The 19,499-nt window shown below is 44.0% G+C and overlaps 1 protein-coding gene across 2 annotated transcripts in view; it reads left to right on the top strand.

Moving 5' to 3' along the window:
- The window catches only part of ANO2 (anoctamin 2), a 147,690-nt gene extending 144,018 nt beyond the window's left edge, over positions 1 to 3,672 (top strand). For both annotated transcript variants that reach the window (XM_081005453.1, XM_081005454.1), the window contains 2 exons: positions 1,174 to 1,279; positions 1,986 to 3,672. In XM_081005453.1, the coding sequence (XP_080861579.1) occupies positions 1,174 to 1,279; positions 1,986 to 2,267 (388 nt within the window). In that variant the 3' untranslated portion in view covers positions 2,268 to 3,672. The remainder of the gene's footprint in view (positions 1 to 1,173; positions 1,280 to 1,985) is intronic.
- The last annotated feature ends 15,827 nt before the right edge of the window (positions 3,673 to 19,499 follow it).

The raw sequence follows: 19,499 nt of genomic DNA, 5'->3' as shown, positions 1-19,499 counted from the left end.
TTCCTTCCTTCCATATTTTGTCTCCCACTCTCTCTCAGCCTTAAATTATCCCACTATACTAAATATAGGCCAGACCTTGCATGCTTCTCTTCTGAAACTCTCCACTGTGGGAACCTAAGTTGAACGTTCTAAAACTGTGCCTTCTATACAAATAAATATATCTCTATCCTTTTGTATTCTTTCTAAGAACAAAATTGGCATCTTTACGTGCCTAACAACCATTCTCCTTTGTATGCTTTCTCAGAAGTAAGTCCTACTGAGCTCAAGGGGATCACAGCTCAACAAAACAATGTATTATATTTATCTTCATAAAAAGTGTATAGTTGTTCACTATTAAGCCTATTTACTTGCTGGTAGAAAGTGAGCTCCATGGGTACTAGTCACAAAATGGCTACCATGGGGAGCATGGCATAACACCAGCATAGGCAAACTCGGCCCTCCAAATGTTTTGAGACTACAGTTCCCATCATCCCTGGTCCTGTTAGCTAAGGATGATGGGAGTTGTAGTCCCAAAACATCTGGATTGCCGAGTTTGTCTGTGCCTGGCATAACACAAAGAGGTTGCCATGTGGGAAGTGACATGACACAAAATGGTTGCTGCATCTAAAAAAAGCAGAAAAAGAGAGTGCCACAATGTGTTACAAGCATGCCTGCACTTCCGCCTCCCATCTCCTGCCCATCAACTAAGAAAAGGCACCTACATCTGCCACTGCTGGGCACAGACAAAAGCTCTTTGCATCTCTCCTCTGTTCAGAACCATTTAGGGAGGACACGTGTGCAATCTGGCATCCAGTGAAATGTGGGCAACTTTGTTTATTTATTGGATTCCATTTATCAGTCACTTCAGTCACTAAAATATCTCAAATTTATTTATCAGTCACTAAAATATCTCAAAGCAAATGTGTTGCTTGATTTATCAGAGTCAACCCATGTCAGTCAAAATTGTTAAAGCAATCCATGACTGCAGCCCGACACATGGGGCTGTGGTTGGTGGGTGTGAAAAAGAAATACTGAAGCATAATCGGAGAACCCAAATACTGTTGCTGGAAATGAAGGGTTTGAATTGCACAACTGCTGGGGAACTTTCTAGCTGGAAAATTGAACTGATCCGTGTTATGTGTAGCAGATATGGCTCAAGAATGTGCAGTTTAAAGCAATGGCTCCATTTTACAGGTTTAAGGATTACAGAGAACCACCATGGTCTGAAAACCAGTATGAATTTTCTAAGCAGTACTGGACTGTTTTATCTGCCCGTTTGGCCTTTGTCATTATCTTTCAGGTAAACCCTTTCTGCGTTATATTACTTCACCGCCACATGTAATGCATTGATAGCTGCCTTCAGTACAGTGGTACCTCGGGTTAAGTACTTAATTCGTTCCGGAGGTCTGTACTTAACCTGAAACTGTTCTTAACCTGAAGCACCACTTTAGCTAATGGGGCCTCCTGCTGCCGTTTCGCCGCCAGAGCCCAATTTCTGTTCTTATCCTGAAGCAAAGTTCTTAACCTGAAACACTATTTCTGGCTTAGTGGAGTGCGTAACCTGAAGCGTATGTAACCCGAGGTACCACTGTACTTGTTTGTCCATTGATTTTTATTCACGCTTGTTCACTAACCCTTTCAAATTCCCTTGCCCTTGTGGAACAGTCTCAACTAAACTAGAAGAGAATTAAAACATCTTGATATATTGGTGTCTGTTCAGCTAACAGTATATTGCTGATGGAGTATTGGAAGCAGCCCAGAGACAGTTATATTATTGAGCACTCTCCATACCTGCTGGGCCTTGTCCCTGCCCAGTGTGCGAGAGCGGCGAGGGCTGGGTTAGCGCGCTCGGTCCACACTTGGGGGTATGTGCGCATGCACCCCTGGCACCAGCAGACAATGCTACACACCTGGCTATACCTCCCCAAAACGAGTGCTTTAGGGATCTTTTCAATGCTGTAAGGAACACGTCTTCCTCCTGCTTATTTAATTTATTTCTCTTGCAGAACCTGGTAATGTTCCTCAGCGTGCTTGTTGACTGGATGATCCCAGACATCCCCAAGGATATCAGTGAGCAGATCAAGAAAGAAAAGAGCGTGCTGGTTGATTTCTTCTTGAAGGAAGAGCACGAGAAACTGAAACTGATAGAAAACTTTATCAGGCGAGACAAGCAAAGGAGCAAGAATGAGACAAGAGGAAGGAGAATTCGAGCGGCAAGTTTCTGCCAGTTTAACCGAAGTCAACGGGGCAGCTTAACATCCTTTAGCTCACACCACACTGATGTATGATTCCTTGAGGGCACATCTACACCACTTGTAATCGCTCTGTCCCCAGAGAACTGTAGTAGTGAAAGACGCTTATCTTCTTCAGTTGAATATTCTCATCATCACTCTAGCCCTGCTACAGTTCCCAAGATTTGGAGAGGAATACATGACAACTGAGCTAGCATGATGCACATATAGGTTTGTAGTGCAAGAAATAACAGCCAGTACGAAACATATCGAATAATAATTTACCTATTGTCTGGTTAGATCTTGAGGGGGAAGTGCTTGAATCTAGAATGGATATTGTTTTGGACAAATAGATTATACTGGTTTTCAGAAGCTTCATTTTTAAATTTCTCTGCAGTATTCTTAATCAGATGTCCTACGTGAAAACACGCTGTATATTTATGTTACAAACTCATGTAATTTTATACCAATTTGCCTGCATTTGTTCTTCTGCCCCATCCCAAATCCTGAGAATTATAGTTTGGTGAGAGTTCTAATACCACTCCTAGAAATCCCCCCCACCTTCACAGAACTACCTTAAGAGTACACCAGTCCATATTGATGGGCCTTGTTTTGAGTGGCTGGACTGAAAGCTGCAGAACCGTATTAGCAAAATATTTACGGTCACAGAGCACTTTGACATTTAGTAATGTTTCTCTCTCATTAACAGCAGAGTCCTGTACCTACCAACTCAGAAGTAAGTCACATAGAGTTTAGCAGGGCTTACCCTCAGGTAAGTGAGTATAGGATTGCAATCTACAAGTATGAAAAGGCCAAGAGAGACCACAGCATGCATATCTGATAGAGAGTGAGAAGAACACTTTGCTTAGAGCGTGATCTTTCCAGTCCATCATCACATTTTGTATCAGTTTCCACATACAGAAGTACATGTGCCTAGCACCATTCATGAAGTGTATCCACAAGAACCCCCCCCCAAAAAAAAATTCCTGCATTGCATGGCAGGGGGGTTGGACTAGATGACCCTCATGGTCCCTTCCAACTCTACAATTCTATGATTTTAAGAGGAAATTATACTTTTCCAACCTAGGCAACCCACTTGTGATTTAGACAGTACCAAGCTTGTGTTCTTGTCCCATTGCTCAGTCCCATCTGATGAGCAAGTGGGACATAAATGATGGGGTACAGCTGGGCAGGGAGCAGGAGACATAATGAGGAAGGTGGTGCAGCAGTGGCAACCTGTCCTTTGGTACCAGCACCATTTAGAGTACAGGTAGGTCGTCTAGGTTGTGAGCAGCAACTCTTTCCCTCTCTGCTACCTTGTCTCCTTCTTGCCCCCTTTTGTCATCTTCCCCATTGTCAACCTGCTCCATCGGTGCAGAGACCTGTCTGTTTTTGCTTTTGAAACTATGTAAAGCATCATGTACACTGATGTTATGAATAAAAATAAAAATAGTAGCTTAAATCATGGATTTTGCTCAACACCCACACAAACAACAGGGGAAAGCCCAATCCTGCTCTTCCTAAATGTGCACATTTGGAAATTCGGACTGAGTACAAGAATCCATGAAACATCACTTAAACTAGCTTTGATGGGGAAAATGTCCATTTTAGAATACTGAAGTTATCATTGAAGTTACGGTGCTGTAAATGGCTGGCTGATACAAGCATATCTATAAGTGATAACCTGTAGCTTCATCTTCAGTTGAAGCACAGCATTTTAGTTCACTGATATCCCTAAGAGGGATATAATGTAATTTTATGCATTAACTTAGTCCTTGATCACACTTATTACTTGCTGCTGTACAATGACAGTAAATCAAGATGTTCCTATGTAAAATTCAGAAAGTTACCACTTAGGCATGCCATCTAAATGTATTTAAAGAATATTGTTATGAGGGGATTTTTGGATTTTTTGCCCCTCTTATTCCTTGATCAACTTTCTATTAGTTAGAAAAACAAATGGCCAGAGTGGAGATTTGAGAAGCTGGATGCAAAAGCGGCAGGCTGAAAAGCCAAAGAGAAAAAGATTCTGCTGGAATCTAAGGTTGTAGCTATGGGAGAAGACACCCTTGAGTGTTGATGCTTTGAGCCCCTCCATCATAGGCTCAGGTTGTACATATGTGTAAATAAACCATACATCATAAAGACACCACAGTCTCCGCTGTTCCTCATTCCCAAAGGAAACACAAACCCGAGTAAGTTGCTGAAACTCCTGGAATCTTACACTACTAAGAGATAGCGATGGTGGCATGCAACAATAATTTTATTTCTATCAAGATTGGCCTTGCACCAGGGGGCAAAAAGTTAAAACATCCCCCTGTGGTGAGCCTCACTCGCTAGACCCTATAACCACCACATGTTATCTTATGGGTTTTTGTGTGAGGTAAAACTTTGGTACTTGGAGACTTCAGGCACAAGTTGAGCAAATAACAGTGGTTTATTATATAGAAGAAAGGTGTTAAAGCAAATGAAGTGTCAGGAGATAAAGTTCTTTCAGGAAACAGTTCACTCATTAATAATTATAGTAAACCAAGCGGATGTTACAGACTTCTAGACTAGTTGGTTAAGTGTTCAGCTTGTTTCTAGTTTGGTTACTTCAGTTTCTTCAAACTTCATTGCATAGGTGTTAGAGCTTAACACTTTGGTTCTCAGACAAGGTGGTACTTTCTGTCAGTTTCCCAACCTCTTAACAACCCCACTCCTGTTGTATTTCCAAATAGTATGACACACCCAGGGGATCACCACCCCCTCCTAAACTGGTTTGGGAGTCTTCTCTCTGGAAAATCTCTCCCCTCGACTGGAATGAGACCTGAGGAGACTTTATCCTCACAGCTTCCACAGCTCAGACTCAGCCCTCCAGAAAACTCCTGTCTGAATACTTTCACAAGACACTAAACACTGTCTTGCTATCGAAGCTCAGAGACTCCTTTCTCTGGCTGTAGATATTTTCCTCAGAGTGGATGTTATACACACAGATCAGATCCAATTCTCCAACTCTCCCTCCAGCTATTTCCCTTAAACTATATACCAAACTATCTGAACCCTCCCTCAGAAACGGCTCCTTTCCTTTTCCCTCCAAAAACTGCTGGCTCCACCCCCCACCCCCCACCCCGTCTGTCTGTCTTGGTAACCAATCAGAGAGAGGCTCTGGCCTTCTGGTGGAATTTTGAAGCACTATAAAACCACATTCTGGTCTGGCTCAGCTGTCCGTCACAGCCCCGTGCCTCCCCATGCCAGGGTCTCGATTCCGATTTTGGGCCCTTGGCCAGTTATTTATGAAGGAAAATCCTGCTCTTAAGAGGGCAAACCACATGGTGCAAATCTTGTGCACAATGCTCCATGATATGCACAAATGGGGGCACCCAGAATTACTTAGCGTGATCTTTGGGATGCCTTGGACGGTTGTGTTCTCGTTTATTCATAGATCATTCAGAGCACCTCAAGGAGAAACTTTCCCAATGTTTAATGCATTTTCATTGTATATAGCCTCCATTGTTCCACAGAATCTGAGAAAGTTGAGCCACTGGGGGGAGGAGAAAGAGGGAGAGAGAGAGAAGGAGCAGGTGGCTGTGGTTAAATTGCATCTAGAATTTCATCCTTTTTCTGTGAAAGTTAATGTATGTTAGTCTACTGGACAGTCTCTGGAGTCTTGCATAGTTCCCCACCCCTCCACCCCATCCCCAAGCTCCAGCAAGGCTGGGAAAAGAAAAGGCTGACTTGCTGGGTTATCAAAGCCTTGACTGACAGCTTCCCTGTCTGCATATGTGATACACTATTTTTATCTTGATCCTGAAAGCTCAGTTTAATAGAAACTTGGCAGGTTGGTTCTGAGCGCTGGTTCGGTCCCCAAGGATTAACATTCCCACAGAAACCTTTGACTTCTCTTCCCATCCCCCAGGTCGCAAATGAAAGCCTCTCCTAAATGCCTATAACTGGAGATCTGCCGATTGCCCAACTCCCCGTTCCATTGTTGAACTCACCATTTTCTCACAGTGCAGTCCTTCCTTATCAGCCTGAAACTTGTAAGGCTACCTGTAAAGTGACTGCCATTGTACTTTCACCTCTCTGAAGGTTCCCTTTCCCCTCTCTTTCTCCAGCACAGTCGCCCAAACAGCTTTATTCAATAGAAACCTAAAAGCATATGGAAATATAAAGTAAACCCAAACAATAAGCAGTACCCAATCCGTTAAAAATGATGAAAAGATGTTCCTGGGGTATAATGGAAAATGATGGAAAGGCCACAGCCAACAGGATTCTGCAAAGCTAATACTGAAATCAGTGGGTTCAAGTACACTTTCATACGCAGTGGGAAATATGAGGAACTACCTCTAGGACAAAAATGCTTTTCAAAACCAAATACGAAAAGGCCTTTGTTCATCTTCTAGTACCAGAAAGAGATGCAGTCACATGAGTTCCTCTGGTGCCACAGCTGAAGTGGGGGAAGCACACATGAAGAAAAAGAAGAGTTTTGTGTGTGGGAAGTGAGGCAGAGAGAACGCAGAGGGGGAAATAAACTAAGAGAAAATTACTAAAGTTAGGCATTTCTATTGCACTTTGAACTGCAGCTTAAGAGAAGCTGAGCCTTAGTACATTTTGCTCAGATGAAAAATGCTGTAATTAGGGTTAATACTTCGAGTCAGGAAATGCCCTTGTGATGTAGAGGAAAATACGGCAAATTTAATACACTGGTCTCCCTTCACATCTGCAGCAGCACCAAGTATGGAAACAGATTTTTGCTCATGGGTCTTCTTCACCTTTGAGGCTGGCTGCTATCATATGCACACTATTCATACTGTTCCTGCTGCTGCTACTACTACCCCCGACCTTATACTATCCTGTCTCAAAGGCAAACTGAGGGTGGTGTATATGATGCCTTCCTTTGCTTATCTTCACAACAGACATGTGAGACACATCCGACTGAGAGTTACTAGCCAGCCATGACCCAGTTAGCTTCACAGTTGAGTGGGGACTTTGAACTTGGCTAGTTCAGGCTTGCTGCCTCTTCAGCTTAGTCAGAAAGTTGCTTCTTCCTGTCAGGGACTCTGGTAACCTCTGACTGCAAAATGACAGCTGTGTGAGCTACCTAAGGCTTGTCAGGCCCGGTCTGAAAGGAAAGGGAATGCGTTCCCTAAAGGTGCCCGGTACCAGCAAACAATATATCACTTTTGACATTTTTTTAAGCACTGATGGGGGCAAAAAGTATTCATTCAGAAACAGGGCAGTTAAAATCCAGGATCAAGGAGAAAGACCTTCCATTTTTTACTTTCAAACTGAACACGCAAAGAGGGCTTTAGTAACACAACCAAACCAACAGCTGGTTCTGAGCTATGACTCATATTGTGTCTTAGTTCGTGGTCATTATCTAGTTCATGGCTTATGGTTGTGAACCATACTGTTTTCCTGCAACATGCAACAACTTGTGTCAGCCAAGTCAACCTCAATCTGGTTGGCTTCTCGGGAGTTCACCCAGCCTCCTTTTTTGCTGTCTACAAAGGGATTGCAAAAGCAGGGGAGAGGTTAGGAATCGAACAGCCCACAATTCGTGCCAGGGGGCCCAAGCTGTACCTTGCATGACATACCTTGCATGTTCAGTCTCCAGCTTAAAGGATATGAGGCAACCAAGCCGGAAAGGACCTCTATGAAAGCCTTTGCTGGCTCATACATTGTGTAAGTGTGTCCTACAGTAAGTGGCTAATAACAGAATGTGCAATCATAATAAGAGAACACTTGCTTTTTAGATACATATTATATGAGGAAAAATAAGTCCCATATGTTTACATGACATCCTTTTTATGATACAGTACTTTCCTTTATCCTTAATGGAACACAATTCCATTAATAGAGTGCCTTGTGGGAATTTTCTGCTTCAGTTACATGGCTTCATAAAACAGTCTTCTTATTAATAATAATAATAAATAATTTATAGTTTACAAGCCTGATTTTATTCCAATCTCAGCTCAAGTGTACATTTTTCATGGGAGTATTTCATAGTGTATTGTATAAAGTGCTTTTTTAAAAAATAGGACATGCATTTGCTTTCCATATGGTTACTTTCCATATGGGCTAAGGTGCGTATAAAAAAAGGACACACACACACACACACACACACACACCAGTCAGTGGTGTAGATGCTCAAAGACAGATTGGGCAGAAAGGTCTCTTGTGCAAGCCTACTGTAATGAATAGGCACCATGCACGCAGGAGGCGCTGTGGTCTAAACTACAGAGCCTAGGACTTGCCGATCAAAAGGTTGGCGGTTTGAATCCCCACGAAGGGGTTAGCTCCCGTTGCTCGGTCCATGCTCCTGCCAACCTAGCAGTTCGAAAGCACGCCAAAAAGTGCAAGTAGATAAATAGGTACCGCTCTGGCGGGAAGGTAAACGGTGTTTCCGTGCGCTGCTCTGGTTCGCCAGAAGCGACTTAGTCATGCTGGCCACATGACCCGGAAGCTGTACGCTGGCTCCCTCGGCCAGTAAAGCGAGATGAGCGCTGCAACCCCAGAGTCGGCCACGACTGGACCTAATGGTCAGGGGTCCTTTTACCTTTAAGACTATGGTCCTTGAAACAAGAGCATGCTAGACCTTCTGTAGTTCTTGGATAGTTTAATAATGAATAAGCATTGGTGCTTTTTTTACTACCCATGTTCTTTTCATATTATTGGTTTAACTGTTCTGGGAACAGTTTGTTTAAAAATAATGAACTATGTCAACATTCTGCGGGAAATGAGGCCATAAGGAGAAACAGTCTTTCTTCTTCCTAAGTATCCTTCTCGACCATGCCAGCATTGTATTCACATTCAGAGTTCTTATTTTTAATTCATAGGAAAACTTACGACATCCGTAACCAAGAAGCAAACAATGTGTAAGAGAGTGACTGTGATTAGATCCATCCATGGACATCTGTTGTCTTATATGACAGGGAGAAATTACGTGTGCAAGTCATGCAATAGACTCCTGGCCATGGTGAATTTCCAGAAGGTCTGCAGAATTTCTGACCCAGCACAGCTCCTCAGATGGTGCCACTGTTCATCTCCCTTTCTGACGATTTGTGGGACAGACTCTCCCAAGTGTCTCTATTCAGTTCATGTCCAGAGACCTCACTGCTCAAGGCTGTCACTTTCCCAACTCCCCTATTTGTAGCTTAAGGCCTCAGTTGCAGGAACTGACTTCAGAGACCTTGGGCTGGAGAACAGACCTCCTTCCAGGTAGATTTGGGTACAGCACCCAGTGGCCTACTCTGCATGTGGACTGACTTTCCATGTGAATTTGAAGCAACATCGTCAAAATTGCAGCCCTTCTCTTTGATTGCCCAGAAGGTGGCGTTTTGTTTCATCATGGCAAATAGAAACATAATAATCACGGCTATGCAAATCCTGAAACCACACGCACAAAGCCACAACCTTAGCTTATAATTAATGGAGCAGCCAGATTGATCCTGTTACGGAATATTGTGTGACACTTCAGACAGCTTTTTGCCCAGGCAGAAACCTGAGTGAGGAATTGAGGGGTCAGGGAGGTGGGGGGCATAAAAGGATTTCAGTGACACTAGTAAAATCCCTCTGCAGGGTTTTACACATTCTTTGCATTCCACCAGATCTGTGATAACATTTCTTTTTAAAAAACAACAAAACTTCACAACCTTCCTCACAACATTGTGTCCTCAGCCATGGTCTGTAATTGACACTTTTGGTTACAGAACATAATTGAAGATGCAGAGCAGTGCATCTCAATGGGACTGATTATTATTATTATTATTATTATTATTATTATTATTATTATTTTAATGCATCAATAAAGCCATTACACCTTTAATCTTGTGCACCCTTGAGACTCTGTCTCTCCCTGTGACTGGTGCCTTCCCTCCTCTTTTTCCGCTGGAATCCACCAAAAGCAAAATGTGAGGCAAGTCTGGAGATTCCCGCTCAGGTGAAACTTCTGAGGGCTTGCCAAAAGTAGAATGGGTTTCATTGTAGCAGCAATAACAGCAAGTGGCTTAAACATGTTTCTGCTGAAGGCAACACATGTTTTTATAAGCAGAGACTGCGGAGGATTTAAATACCTGAATTCTCTTTTCACTGCATACTTGCCATCCTCCCAGGAGAGCTTCACCTATTCCTCATGCCGTCATCAGGCAGGAGTAAACTGCAGATGTGAAGCCCAGTGAGATGAGAGGCCCAGACAAAAAAACCTGTTCATACATGTAGCCCTCAAACATCCGCTGCCACTGGCTGCTACTGCATTTTATTTCAGAAGAATTTAACCATTTTTTCAGGAAAAGCAAAGAAGAGTGAAAGGGAGGGGAGTGAGCAAAACAAGGGAAGACTTTTTCATTAAAAAAATTTTTTACGATGGTCCTGATTTTGCAAGTTTGAATTATGGCCATTTATTTTTAAGCCACAAGTGTTGCTCAAACAATTAAGAAACATCTTTTCCATAATATTCAGCTGGTGATCTGTTTTGATTTTTGTGTGGTTTTTATTGCATTATAATTGTTGTAAATGGCTTTGATATTTTATATGAAATAGCTGTACACAAATATTTTTAATAACATGGACACATAATAAAAGGTTAGCTTATCAATAATGGTTGCTATCTTCTTTATTTGACAGAGGCTCTATGTGCAGGCAGAAATTCAAATGATGCACATTTTCATAGCAGAGGAAAGCAGTAGCTGTTGAATTTCACTCCCTTGGTCAGCTTCTATCAGTTTAAATATATGACAATTTTTTTTCTATGTTAAAAATGCCATTTTCATTTTCTATGTTAAAAACCCAGCTACCTTTAGGAATCAGTCTTACATATACAAACCATGACGATCTCTTGCATTTTTAGAGGTGTTTTTAAATTTTAATTTTCTTTTAAGTCGCAGAGTTACATTCCCCAAGTATGCAGAAGGCATCGCCTTATTTTGGGGTGGTCTCATTTGCGTGTTCAGACCCAGAGACCTCTCCCCTAAATAAATTCAGACAAGACTCAAATTTTAGTTTGGGTTTTTGGCAGAATTTAGGCCACAACTTTATTGATTACAGAAGGTGAGTGGTTGGTTACATAGGCTCTGGTTCGACTAGCTCCATACACCCTTGCAGGCAGCGCTGACCCAGAGCTCTATCATAGGTCAGCCAAGGGTGAACACCTGAGGTAGCCGAAAAGCCGGGAACAGACTATGTTCACTCCCCAGATGCTCCCCTGGACTCAGGCACGGGCACAAGCCCCTCTCGGGGTTGACCAAACCAGTTGAGTCCCTGGATTCCTTTAATGCAGTATCCTTCAAATAGGGACGGCGAGAGCGTTCTCTCATCCCTATCACCTTGAACCAGTGCCTATACGCAACCTTACAAGTTGTAACGATTTGCTATGCAGCAGGCGAAACTCAAATGGCAACAGCCAGTCAGCCAAGTGGGGAAATTCCTGCCGTGCCCCTGTCCCAATGACAGACGACACACGACGGCATAGCAAGGTCAAGCACACAATGCCCTAAAAGTAGGGAGAGGTGGGCGGGTGTTCCGATGCACATGCTGAAAGAAGAAGCTCTGGGTCACGTGCATGGGTATATATAGGTCCCTTGATCCATTTAGACTGCACCCCATTGGCCAGATTGAACCCAACATTGAGGGACCTACCAATCGGGTGTTGTGGCTGTCCAATATACCCACCCACAACACAGGAGGACACAATTTCACTTACAAACTAGTTCATCAGTCAAATATATGTAACAATGATTATCTGCTAAGTGCTCAGCCTCGTTCTTTGTGGCATCTTGCATTGCATCTTTGGTTGTCTCTGGAGCTGAAGGAGGGGAGGACAGAGACTGAAGAAAGAGCTGTGAGTGCAGGGGGCCGCTTTCCCCATTCTTTGGACCCCGGGGAAAACCCAACATATCTGCTGCACCTGGAACAGGGTGTGGAGAGTGAAGCTGAATAGGACACAGCTGTGGGCAGCCTGAGGTTGGACCATCCACCTGCACATAAAAAGCAGGTCTAGAGGGAGAGACTAGAGTGACGTCCGCTGTTTAGAGAGACTCTTCTCATTGTGAGCCGAGAGTTTGTTTGGACTCTGGGTGAGAACCTGTAAACTCAGAGGAAGGTTATGTCAGAAGGGAAATGAACTGATATTGATAACTTTGTATTCATGTAACATTTTCATATGTAACTGTGTGTTGTTGTAATATTTTTGTTTTGTCAGTTGTTGCTTCAGTTTTCCATACACTGCTTTTAGAGATATTTTTAATATATTAAACAGAATAGAAATCAAATAACCCATCAATCAATAAGTTGCCATCCTTGTATCGCTCTTGTATTGACATAGGCTTGGAAAGATTTGCCCTACAATCGTAAATCAATTTTAGAACAGTTTTTTTATGGTGTTCCTGAAAGAGTTAAAGAAATGATCATTTTAGGAGAGGATTCTGTGTCACTCAGCCACAATTTCCATGACTCCTTGGCAATTAAATTGTTTTAAGGCTGCAGTGCAGATGTGAGTCAAAGCATCAGCTGACCATCCCTTGATTAATGGTGTGTGTTTTGGAAGTCAGATGGCAATTACAATCATCATCAAAGTATAATTTTAAAAGAATTAATAGTACATCTGCAGGGTATTAGCGTAATGAACAGTCAGAGATCATATCCTCCAGTTTGGAAATCTACTATATTCCTGCCTTACTGTCATGGGCTTGGTCCAAATTGAAAGCAGCTTACAGCGACCCTTCAGTGTAGTCTGATATTGTCCTGGGCCTGTTGTTGTTCAACATCTTTATAAACAACCTGGATGAGGGAACTGAGGGGATGCTTATCAAATCTGCAGATGCCACCAAACTGGGAGGGGTAGCTAATGCCCCAGAAGACAGAATTGGGATTCAAAATGAGCTTCACAGATCGGAGAACTGGGCCCAAGCTAAAAAATGAATTTCTATAGGGACAAACATACTTCTACAGTTAGGCAGGAATAATCAACTGCACTAATATATGATTGGAGAGACCTGACTTACCAGTAGTACATGTGGAATTGCTATGGCCTGTCGGCTACGCAAATAAAGTCTATTGATTGATTGAGTACATGTAGAAAAGATCTAGGGGTCTTAGTAGACCATAAGCTGAACATGAGTCAACAGTGTGATACAGCAGCAAACAAGCTAATGCTATTCTAGGCTGCATCAGCAGAAGTCTAGTGTCCCGATTAAGGGAAGTAATAGTCTCACTCTATTCTGCCTTGGTCAGACCACACCTGGAATGCTGTGGCCAGTTCTGGGCACCACAATTTAAGAAGGATATTGACTAGCTAGAATGTGTGCAGAGGAGGGCAACCAATATGATCAAGGGTCTGGAAATCAATCCTTATGTAGAACAGTTGAGGGAGTTGGGCATGTTTAGCCTGGAAAAGAGGAGACTGAGGGAAGAGATGAGGCCATCTTCAAGTATCTCAAGGGCTGTCAAAGGGAAGATGGAGGAAGTTGTTTTCACGTGCTCCAGAGGCTAGAAACCGAACCAATGGCTTCAAGCTCCAAGAAAGGAGATTCAAACTGCGGGAGGCAGTGGAAGACAGGAGTGCCTGACGTGCTCTCGTCCATGGGGTCACAAAGAGTCGGACACGACTAAATGACTAAACAACAAGAACAACAACAATTGACAAGCTGGAATGTGTGCAGAGAAGGGCAACCAAGATGATCAAGGGTCAGGTAACCAAACCTTACAAGAAACAGTTGAGGAAGCTGGGTGTGTTTAGCCTGGAAAAGAGGAGGCTGAGAAGAAGAGGAGATGATGATGATGATGATGATGATGATGATAAATTATTTATTTGCTGCCCAACTGACTGGGTTACCCCAGCCATTCTGGGCGGCTTCCACACTGATAAGATAGCCATCGTCAAATATCTCAAGGGCAAGATGGAACAAGCTTGTTTCTCTTGCTCTGGAGGGTAGGACTTGAACCAATGGGTTCAAGTTACAGTAAAGGAGATTCCAACTAAACATCAGGAGGAACTTTCTGACACTAAGAGCTGTTCGACAGTGGAATGGATGTGTTTCTTCTGCCTGAAATACAAGCTTGTGGTTTCTTCTTGGAAGGAAAGATTTCCGAGTAACATTTTGATGAGACAGGCTTTGTATTCACCCTAACAATGAGACATAAACTACACAAGCACCATAAGGAATGAATTGGAATATGAATTCCTTAGAAGCACTGGGTAACTTGCCATGAAGGCATTGCGGAAAATACATAAAGAGGAGAAGGTGATGTGAGAAGACAGCCGTGTGCATAATCTTCAGCAGTCATGCAAAGACCACCTGGGAGAGCTCATCTCATTTGGTGAACCTCTTCTTACAAATGGAGTGAAAAAAATCCAAATACAACTTCACCATCCTTGCGGAAAAGGGATTTTGCTGAAACAAATACAGTGGTACCTCGGGTTAAGAACTTAATTCATTCTGGAGTCCATTCTTAACCTGAAACTGAGGTATTACTTTAGCTAATGGGGCCTCCTGCTGCTGCGCCGCTGCTGCACGATTTCTGTTCTCATCCTGAAGCAAAGTTCTTAACCCGAGGTGCTATTTCTGGGTTAGCAGAGTCTGTAACCTGAAGCGTCTGTAACCCGAGGTACCACTGTATTAGACCCAAACCTCCTTGACAAGACTGTTGAGTCCTGGGCCTTTTTAGTCATTTCCATAGTCCACCTCCCCTGCTTGGGGGCCAATTAGCACCCAAAGGAGACAGCTGAGTAAACTGGTATTTTGGGGGCGACATTTCTGGACCTCCTCAGTGGTATGATTTACTAGGGGATCTTTAGTTTTGCTTCTGAAGCAATGTTGACATATCTACCTGGGGAAGGGAAGAGCTGAGGCTGTTTCTTCATGCCCATCCCTGTACATTTTTGAGCACTACATCAGTGCCGTAGCTAAGGGGGGCAGGGGGCTAGCTGGGTTTTTTGCCCCAGGTGAAGCCTCCAGAGGGGCGCTATTGACCCAGGTGAAATAAAGCCCAGTTTTGTCCCTGCAGAAATCTCAGGCCTTCCTCTGGTCTGAGCCTTCTTCCTCTTATTCCAGGTTTATGGCATTCAGCAGATTAGTTACAGGTAGGATCCATAGTTGAAACTGTGTGTGATGGCTGAGGGGGGAAAGCCGAATTCCATGCTAGGGATCATAAGGAAAGGGATTGAAAACAAAACCACCAATATCATAATGCAATTACAGTCATGCCTCGGGTTGAAGCAGCTTCGGGATGAATATTTTTGGGTTGCGCTTCGCAGCGACCCGGAAGTTACGGAGCACGTTACTTCCGGGTTTCGCCCATCGCGCATGCACAGACATTCAAAATGACGTCACGCGCATGCGCGGAAGCGCCGAATCGCGACCCGCAGATGTGCGGATGCAGGTTCATTCGCTTCTGGATGTGAACGGGGCTCCGGAACGGATCCCATTCGCATCCAGAGGTACCACTGTATGCAAATCTATGGGTGTGACTGCATTTGGATTACTGTAGTTCTGGTCACCTCACCCCAATATGGCATTGGAAAGGCTTTAGAAAGGGGGATGGAGCAACTCTCTTATGTTTGAGACTGTTTAGAGAAGCGACATGATAGAAGTCTACACAAATGCATGGCCTGGAGAAAGTGGAAAGAGAAAAGTTGTTCTCCCTCTAACACTAGAACTCATGGACATGCAATGAAGCTGACCCTTAAAAGAGGATTAGACACATGCATGGAGGAGAAGTATAGCAATGGCTGGTATCAGAACCAACTCCTAGAGGCCCAGGTCCCTTCACCCCCCCCCCCCGCAATAAAATATTTGAGGGGACCGGGGCCTTGCTGCCTTTCATTCTCCTCCACCTTTGGATTTTGTTTTCCAAAGCGTGTTCTCCTTCATGGAGAGCACGTATTGCGGTGGGGGCCGCCAGGAGACTCTAAAGTTGGGGGCGGGCTAATTGATCGTTGGCCACTGATGCGATTGGGCTTCCCTTGTTGTTGGGATGAAGTTAACGTTGCCATTTGTTGATTGACAGCCAGAAATGCTAAAACTCCTTGCACGAGGCTAGGGCTTCCTCTTTTTGCCTGTGCATCGGATTGCCTGTGCAACCCATATTTAGGGTTGTTCGCTTTGACCTTGCTGTGCTGTCATGGGGTCATCTGCTCTTGGGGCAGGGGCCCGGTAGGAATTTTGTCCATCTGGCTGATTGGCTGGGGCCATTTGGTTTTTGCCTACTGCGTAGCAAATCGTCACAACTTGTAAGGTTGTGGTTAGGCATTGGTTTATGGTTTGGTTGGTTGAGGGGCATGGATTGGCTGTGCCTGCCCCTCTAATAATAATAATATAATAATAATAATAATTTATTATTTATACCCCGCCCATCTGGCTGGGCTTCCCCAGCCACTCTGGGCGGCTTCCAAAAGAATATTAAAATACTATAATACATCAAACATTAAAAGCTTCCCGAAACAGGGCTGCCTTCAGATGTCTTCTAAAAGCCTGGTAATTGTTGTTCTCTTTGACATCTGGTGGGAGGGTGTTCCACAGGGAGGGCGCCACTACCGAGAAGGCCCTCTGCCTGGTTCCCTGTAACTTGGCTTCTCGCAGTGAGGGAACCGCCAGAAGGCCCTCGGTGCTGGTTGCTGCAAGGGTATTCCGTTAAAGGAATACAGGGGCTCACCATTGCTTTTGTCCGAACCCTGACAAGGGGCTAGGGCCACGCAAGAGCCCCTGGTTGCATTTGGGGAGGGCTGAGGGCAGGTCCCTGCTCTGTCGCTACCCCCAAGTGTATTCCCCTTTTCTGACTTTCGCAGGCGTGCAGAATGTCAGTCTGTCCCCCACGGTGGGGGCAGATAGTCGCAACCAATGCCTAAGCAACCACTCACATTTTTGTATTTTAATAAAGTTGTGGCCAAAATTATGCCAAAAACCTTAAACAAAAATTCTGTGTGATGTGTGAGTTATTGGGGTGGCCCTGGGGACCTCGACACGCAACAAGTCATGCAAAGGAACTTGTAAAAGGGTTGCTGGATGGCAAGAGAGCTGGGATTGGGCAAAAGCCTCTGGCATCGTTTCTTACGGCCCTTGCAACTGGAGGAAAGAGAGAATGCAAACTGCTTACTCTGTGGGCAGCTTCACTGCGCTCTGCTAGGAGAAGAGAGGAAGCAGCTTCCAGTTGCTTATCATTTTAAAAAAAATTAACTTATTCAGACAACTTGGAGGGTAAAGCTCCCCACCCATGAATCATCATTAATGTGCCGTTTACCCCAAGGTCCCTGGGTGCATTGTGACAATTAAAACACAATATTTAAAAGCAATTTAAAAGAACTTACCGTCACAGAAGTAAGGTGGGTCCTAAAAATATGCCCAAGCATAATTTTGCAGCCAGCCCTCGTTGATTTTATGGGGGGCGAAGGCAACCAGGTGCCTAGAAACTTGGGGAGAGTTGAGTTCAAGTCCCTTTTTAGCATTAAGAATTCAGAGTAGCCCTAGACCGGTGGCTGTTTCTGACACCAGTCAGTCTCACAGAGCTGTTTCGTGTATAAAAAGTGGTGTGAGGGGGGAGTAACTGTTTCACCAACACGAGGTACCTCTGTTGCTAGGATTGGGGGAAGGGATTATCTGTCCCCACCCCCATAATATTTTGTTCACATTGGTGCCCTGGCTACCCAAAATGTGTACTAAAAACAATGTCTGTGTTCAGGAAACTGCATACATATTTTTGTTGTGTGTTTAAAGAACAACAATCAAATACTTTGTAGAATGGGGTGGACTTTTAATATTGGAGAAACGGAGGAAAAACCAAAACTGACAGATTTGTCTACTTTTACCTATACTGCGGGTCAAAATGTGAGAACTTTTTGTTCAATTTAGTATTGTTTTAAAAATCACTCCTTTGAATTTATTGCATATCATGCAGTATTCAAATATTGGCCAATGAAGAGCTCCTCCGTCTTATCCAGATTTATATAAGTATCACTGTGGGCAAAATTGCCATAACTTTTTTTTAAAGGAGCATCCCACCTGATCAGAGATAGCTGGCGATCCACATTCCAGACAGTTCACAGCACAGGGCTCAGTTACAGGAAGTATGTCTGAAACCTAATGTAGCTTGTCCCCCACAACACCTGTGGGAGAGCAAAGTATGTTGGTCAACTTGATGCACATAGAGACCTATAAGCTCAGCTTACCAGTTAGGCTAGAGGCCTTGTGCCTGTTGTTTCTTTGTAAGTGCCTTATCTTGTGCTAGGTAAAGGTAAAGGGACCCCTGGCCATTAGGTCTAGTCGTGGCCAACTCTGGGGTTTTAGTCTGCAGAAGTCTTCTCCCTATTTTAAATAAATAAAACCCTTCTCTGCCTTCAGAGATGGTCCATTTGTTGACCAGCTCCATCCCATCTAATAGTCTGAGATGCAGGTAGGCTGGTGGTTAGTTAAACTTCACTGCATCTGCTCTCCTAAGCAGGGTAGCAAACCCCCCCCCCCCACCTACACCTAAGACTAAAGGGACCCCTGACTGTTAGGTCCGGTCGTGGACGACTCTGGAGTTGCGGCGCTCATCTCGCTTTATTGGCCGAGGGAGCCGGCGTACAGCTTCCGGGTCATGTGGCCAGCATGACTAAGCCGCTTCTGGCGAACCAGAGCAGCACACGGAAACGCCGTTTACCTTCCCGCCAGAGCGGTACCTATTTATCTACTTGCACTTTGACATGCTTTTGAACTGCTAGGTTGGCAGGAGCAGGAACTGAGCAACGGGAGCTCACCCCATTGTGGGGATTCGAACTGCCAACCTACTGATCAGCAAGCCCTAGCCTCTGTGGTTTAACCCACAGTGCCACCCTAGGAGCAGCTTTACTCCCAAGGCTGTAAACACATTCCGAATCATCTACATATGAAAGGAGACGTGTCTTCCTGTTCTGAGATGTACCTTCATGTGTTCTAACCCCTTCAGATAGAAAGGAATGGAAAGAGATCACGTGCAGCGGAGGCTGCTTAGAGAGAGAGTTCTTTGTTCTCTTGCTCAATGAATAGGTAATGAAGGAAAGACCATACATGGTATAGTTAGTATTGTGTTGTAACTTTAGATTGGAGGACATTTATGCATATGTATTGCTTTAATAGATAACAGCTATGTATATTGATGCTTTTGAATTATGGTGCTGGCGGAGACTCTTGAGAGTCCCATGGACTACAAGAAGATCAAACCTATCCATTCTGAAGGTAATCAGCCCTGAGTGCTCACTGGAAGGACAGATCGTGAAGCTGAGGCTCCAATACTTTGGCCACCTCATGAGAAGAGAAGACTCCCTGGAAAAGACCCTGATGTTGGGAAAGATGGAGG

This window comes from Podarcis pityusensis (assembly GCF_964106645.2).
Source record: "Podarcis pityusensis genome assembly, chromosome: 5".
In the NCBI taxonomy this organism is placed as follows: domain Eukaryota; kingdom Metazoa; phylum Chordata; class Lepidosauria; order Squamata; family Lacertidae; genus Podarcis; species Podarcis pityusensis.
The sequence above is the reverse complement of the archived record's forward strand: the minus strand, read 5'-3'. Positions and strand labels throughout refer to the sequence as shown.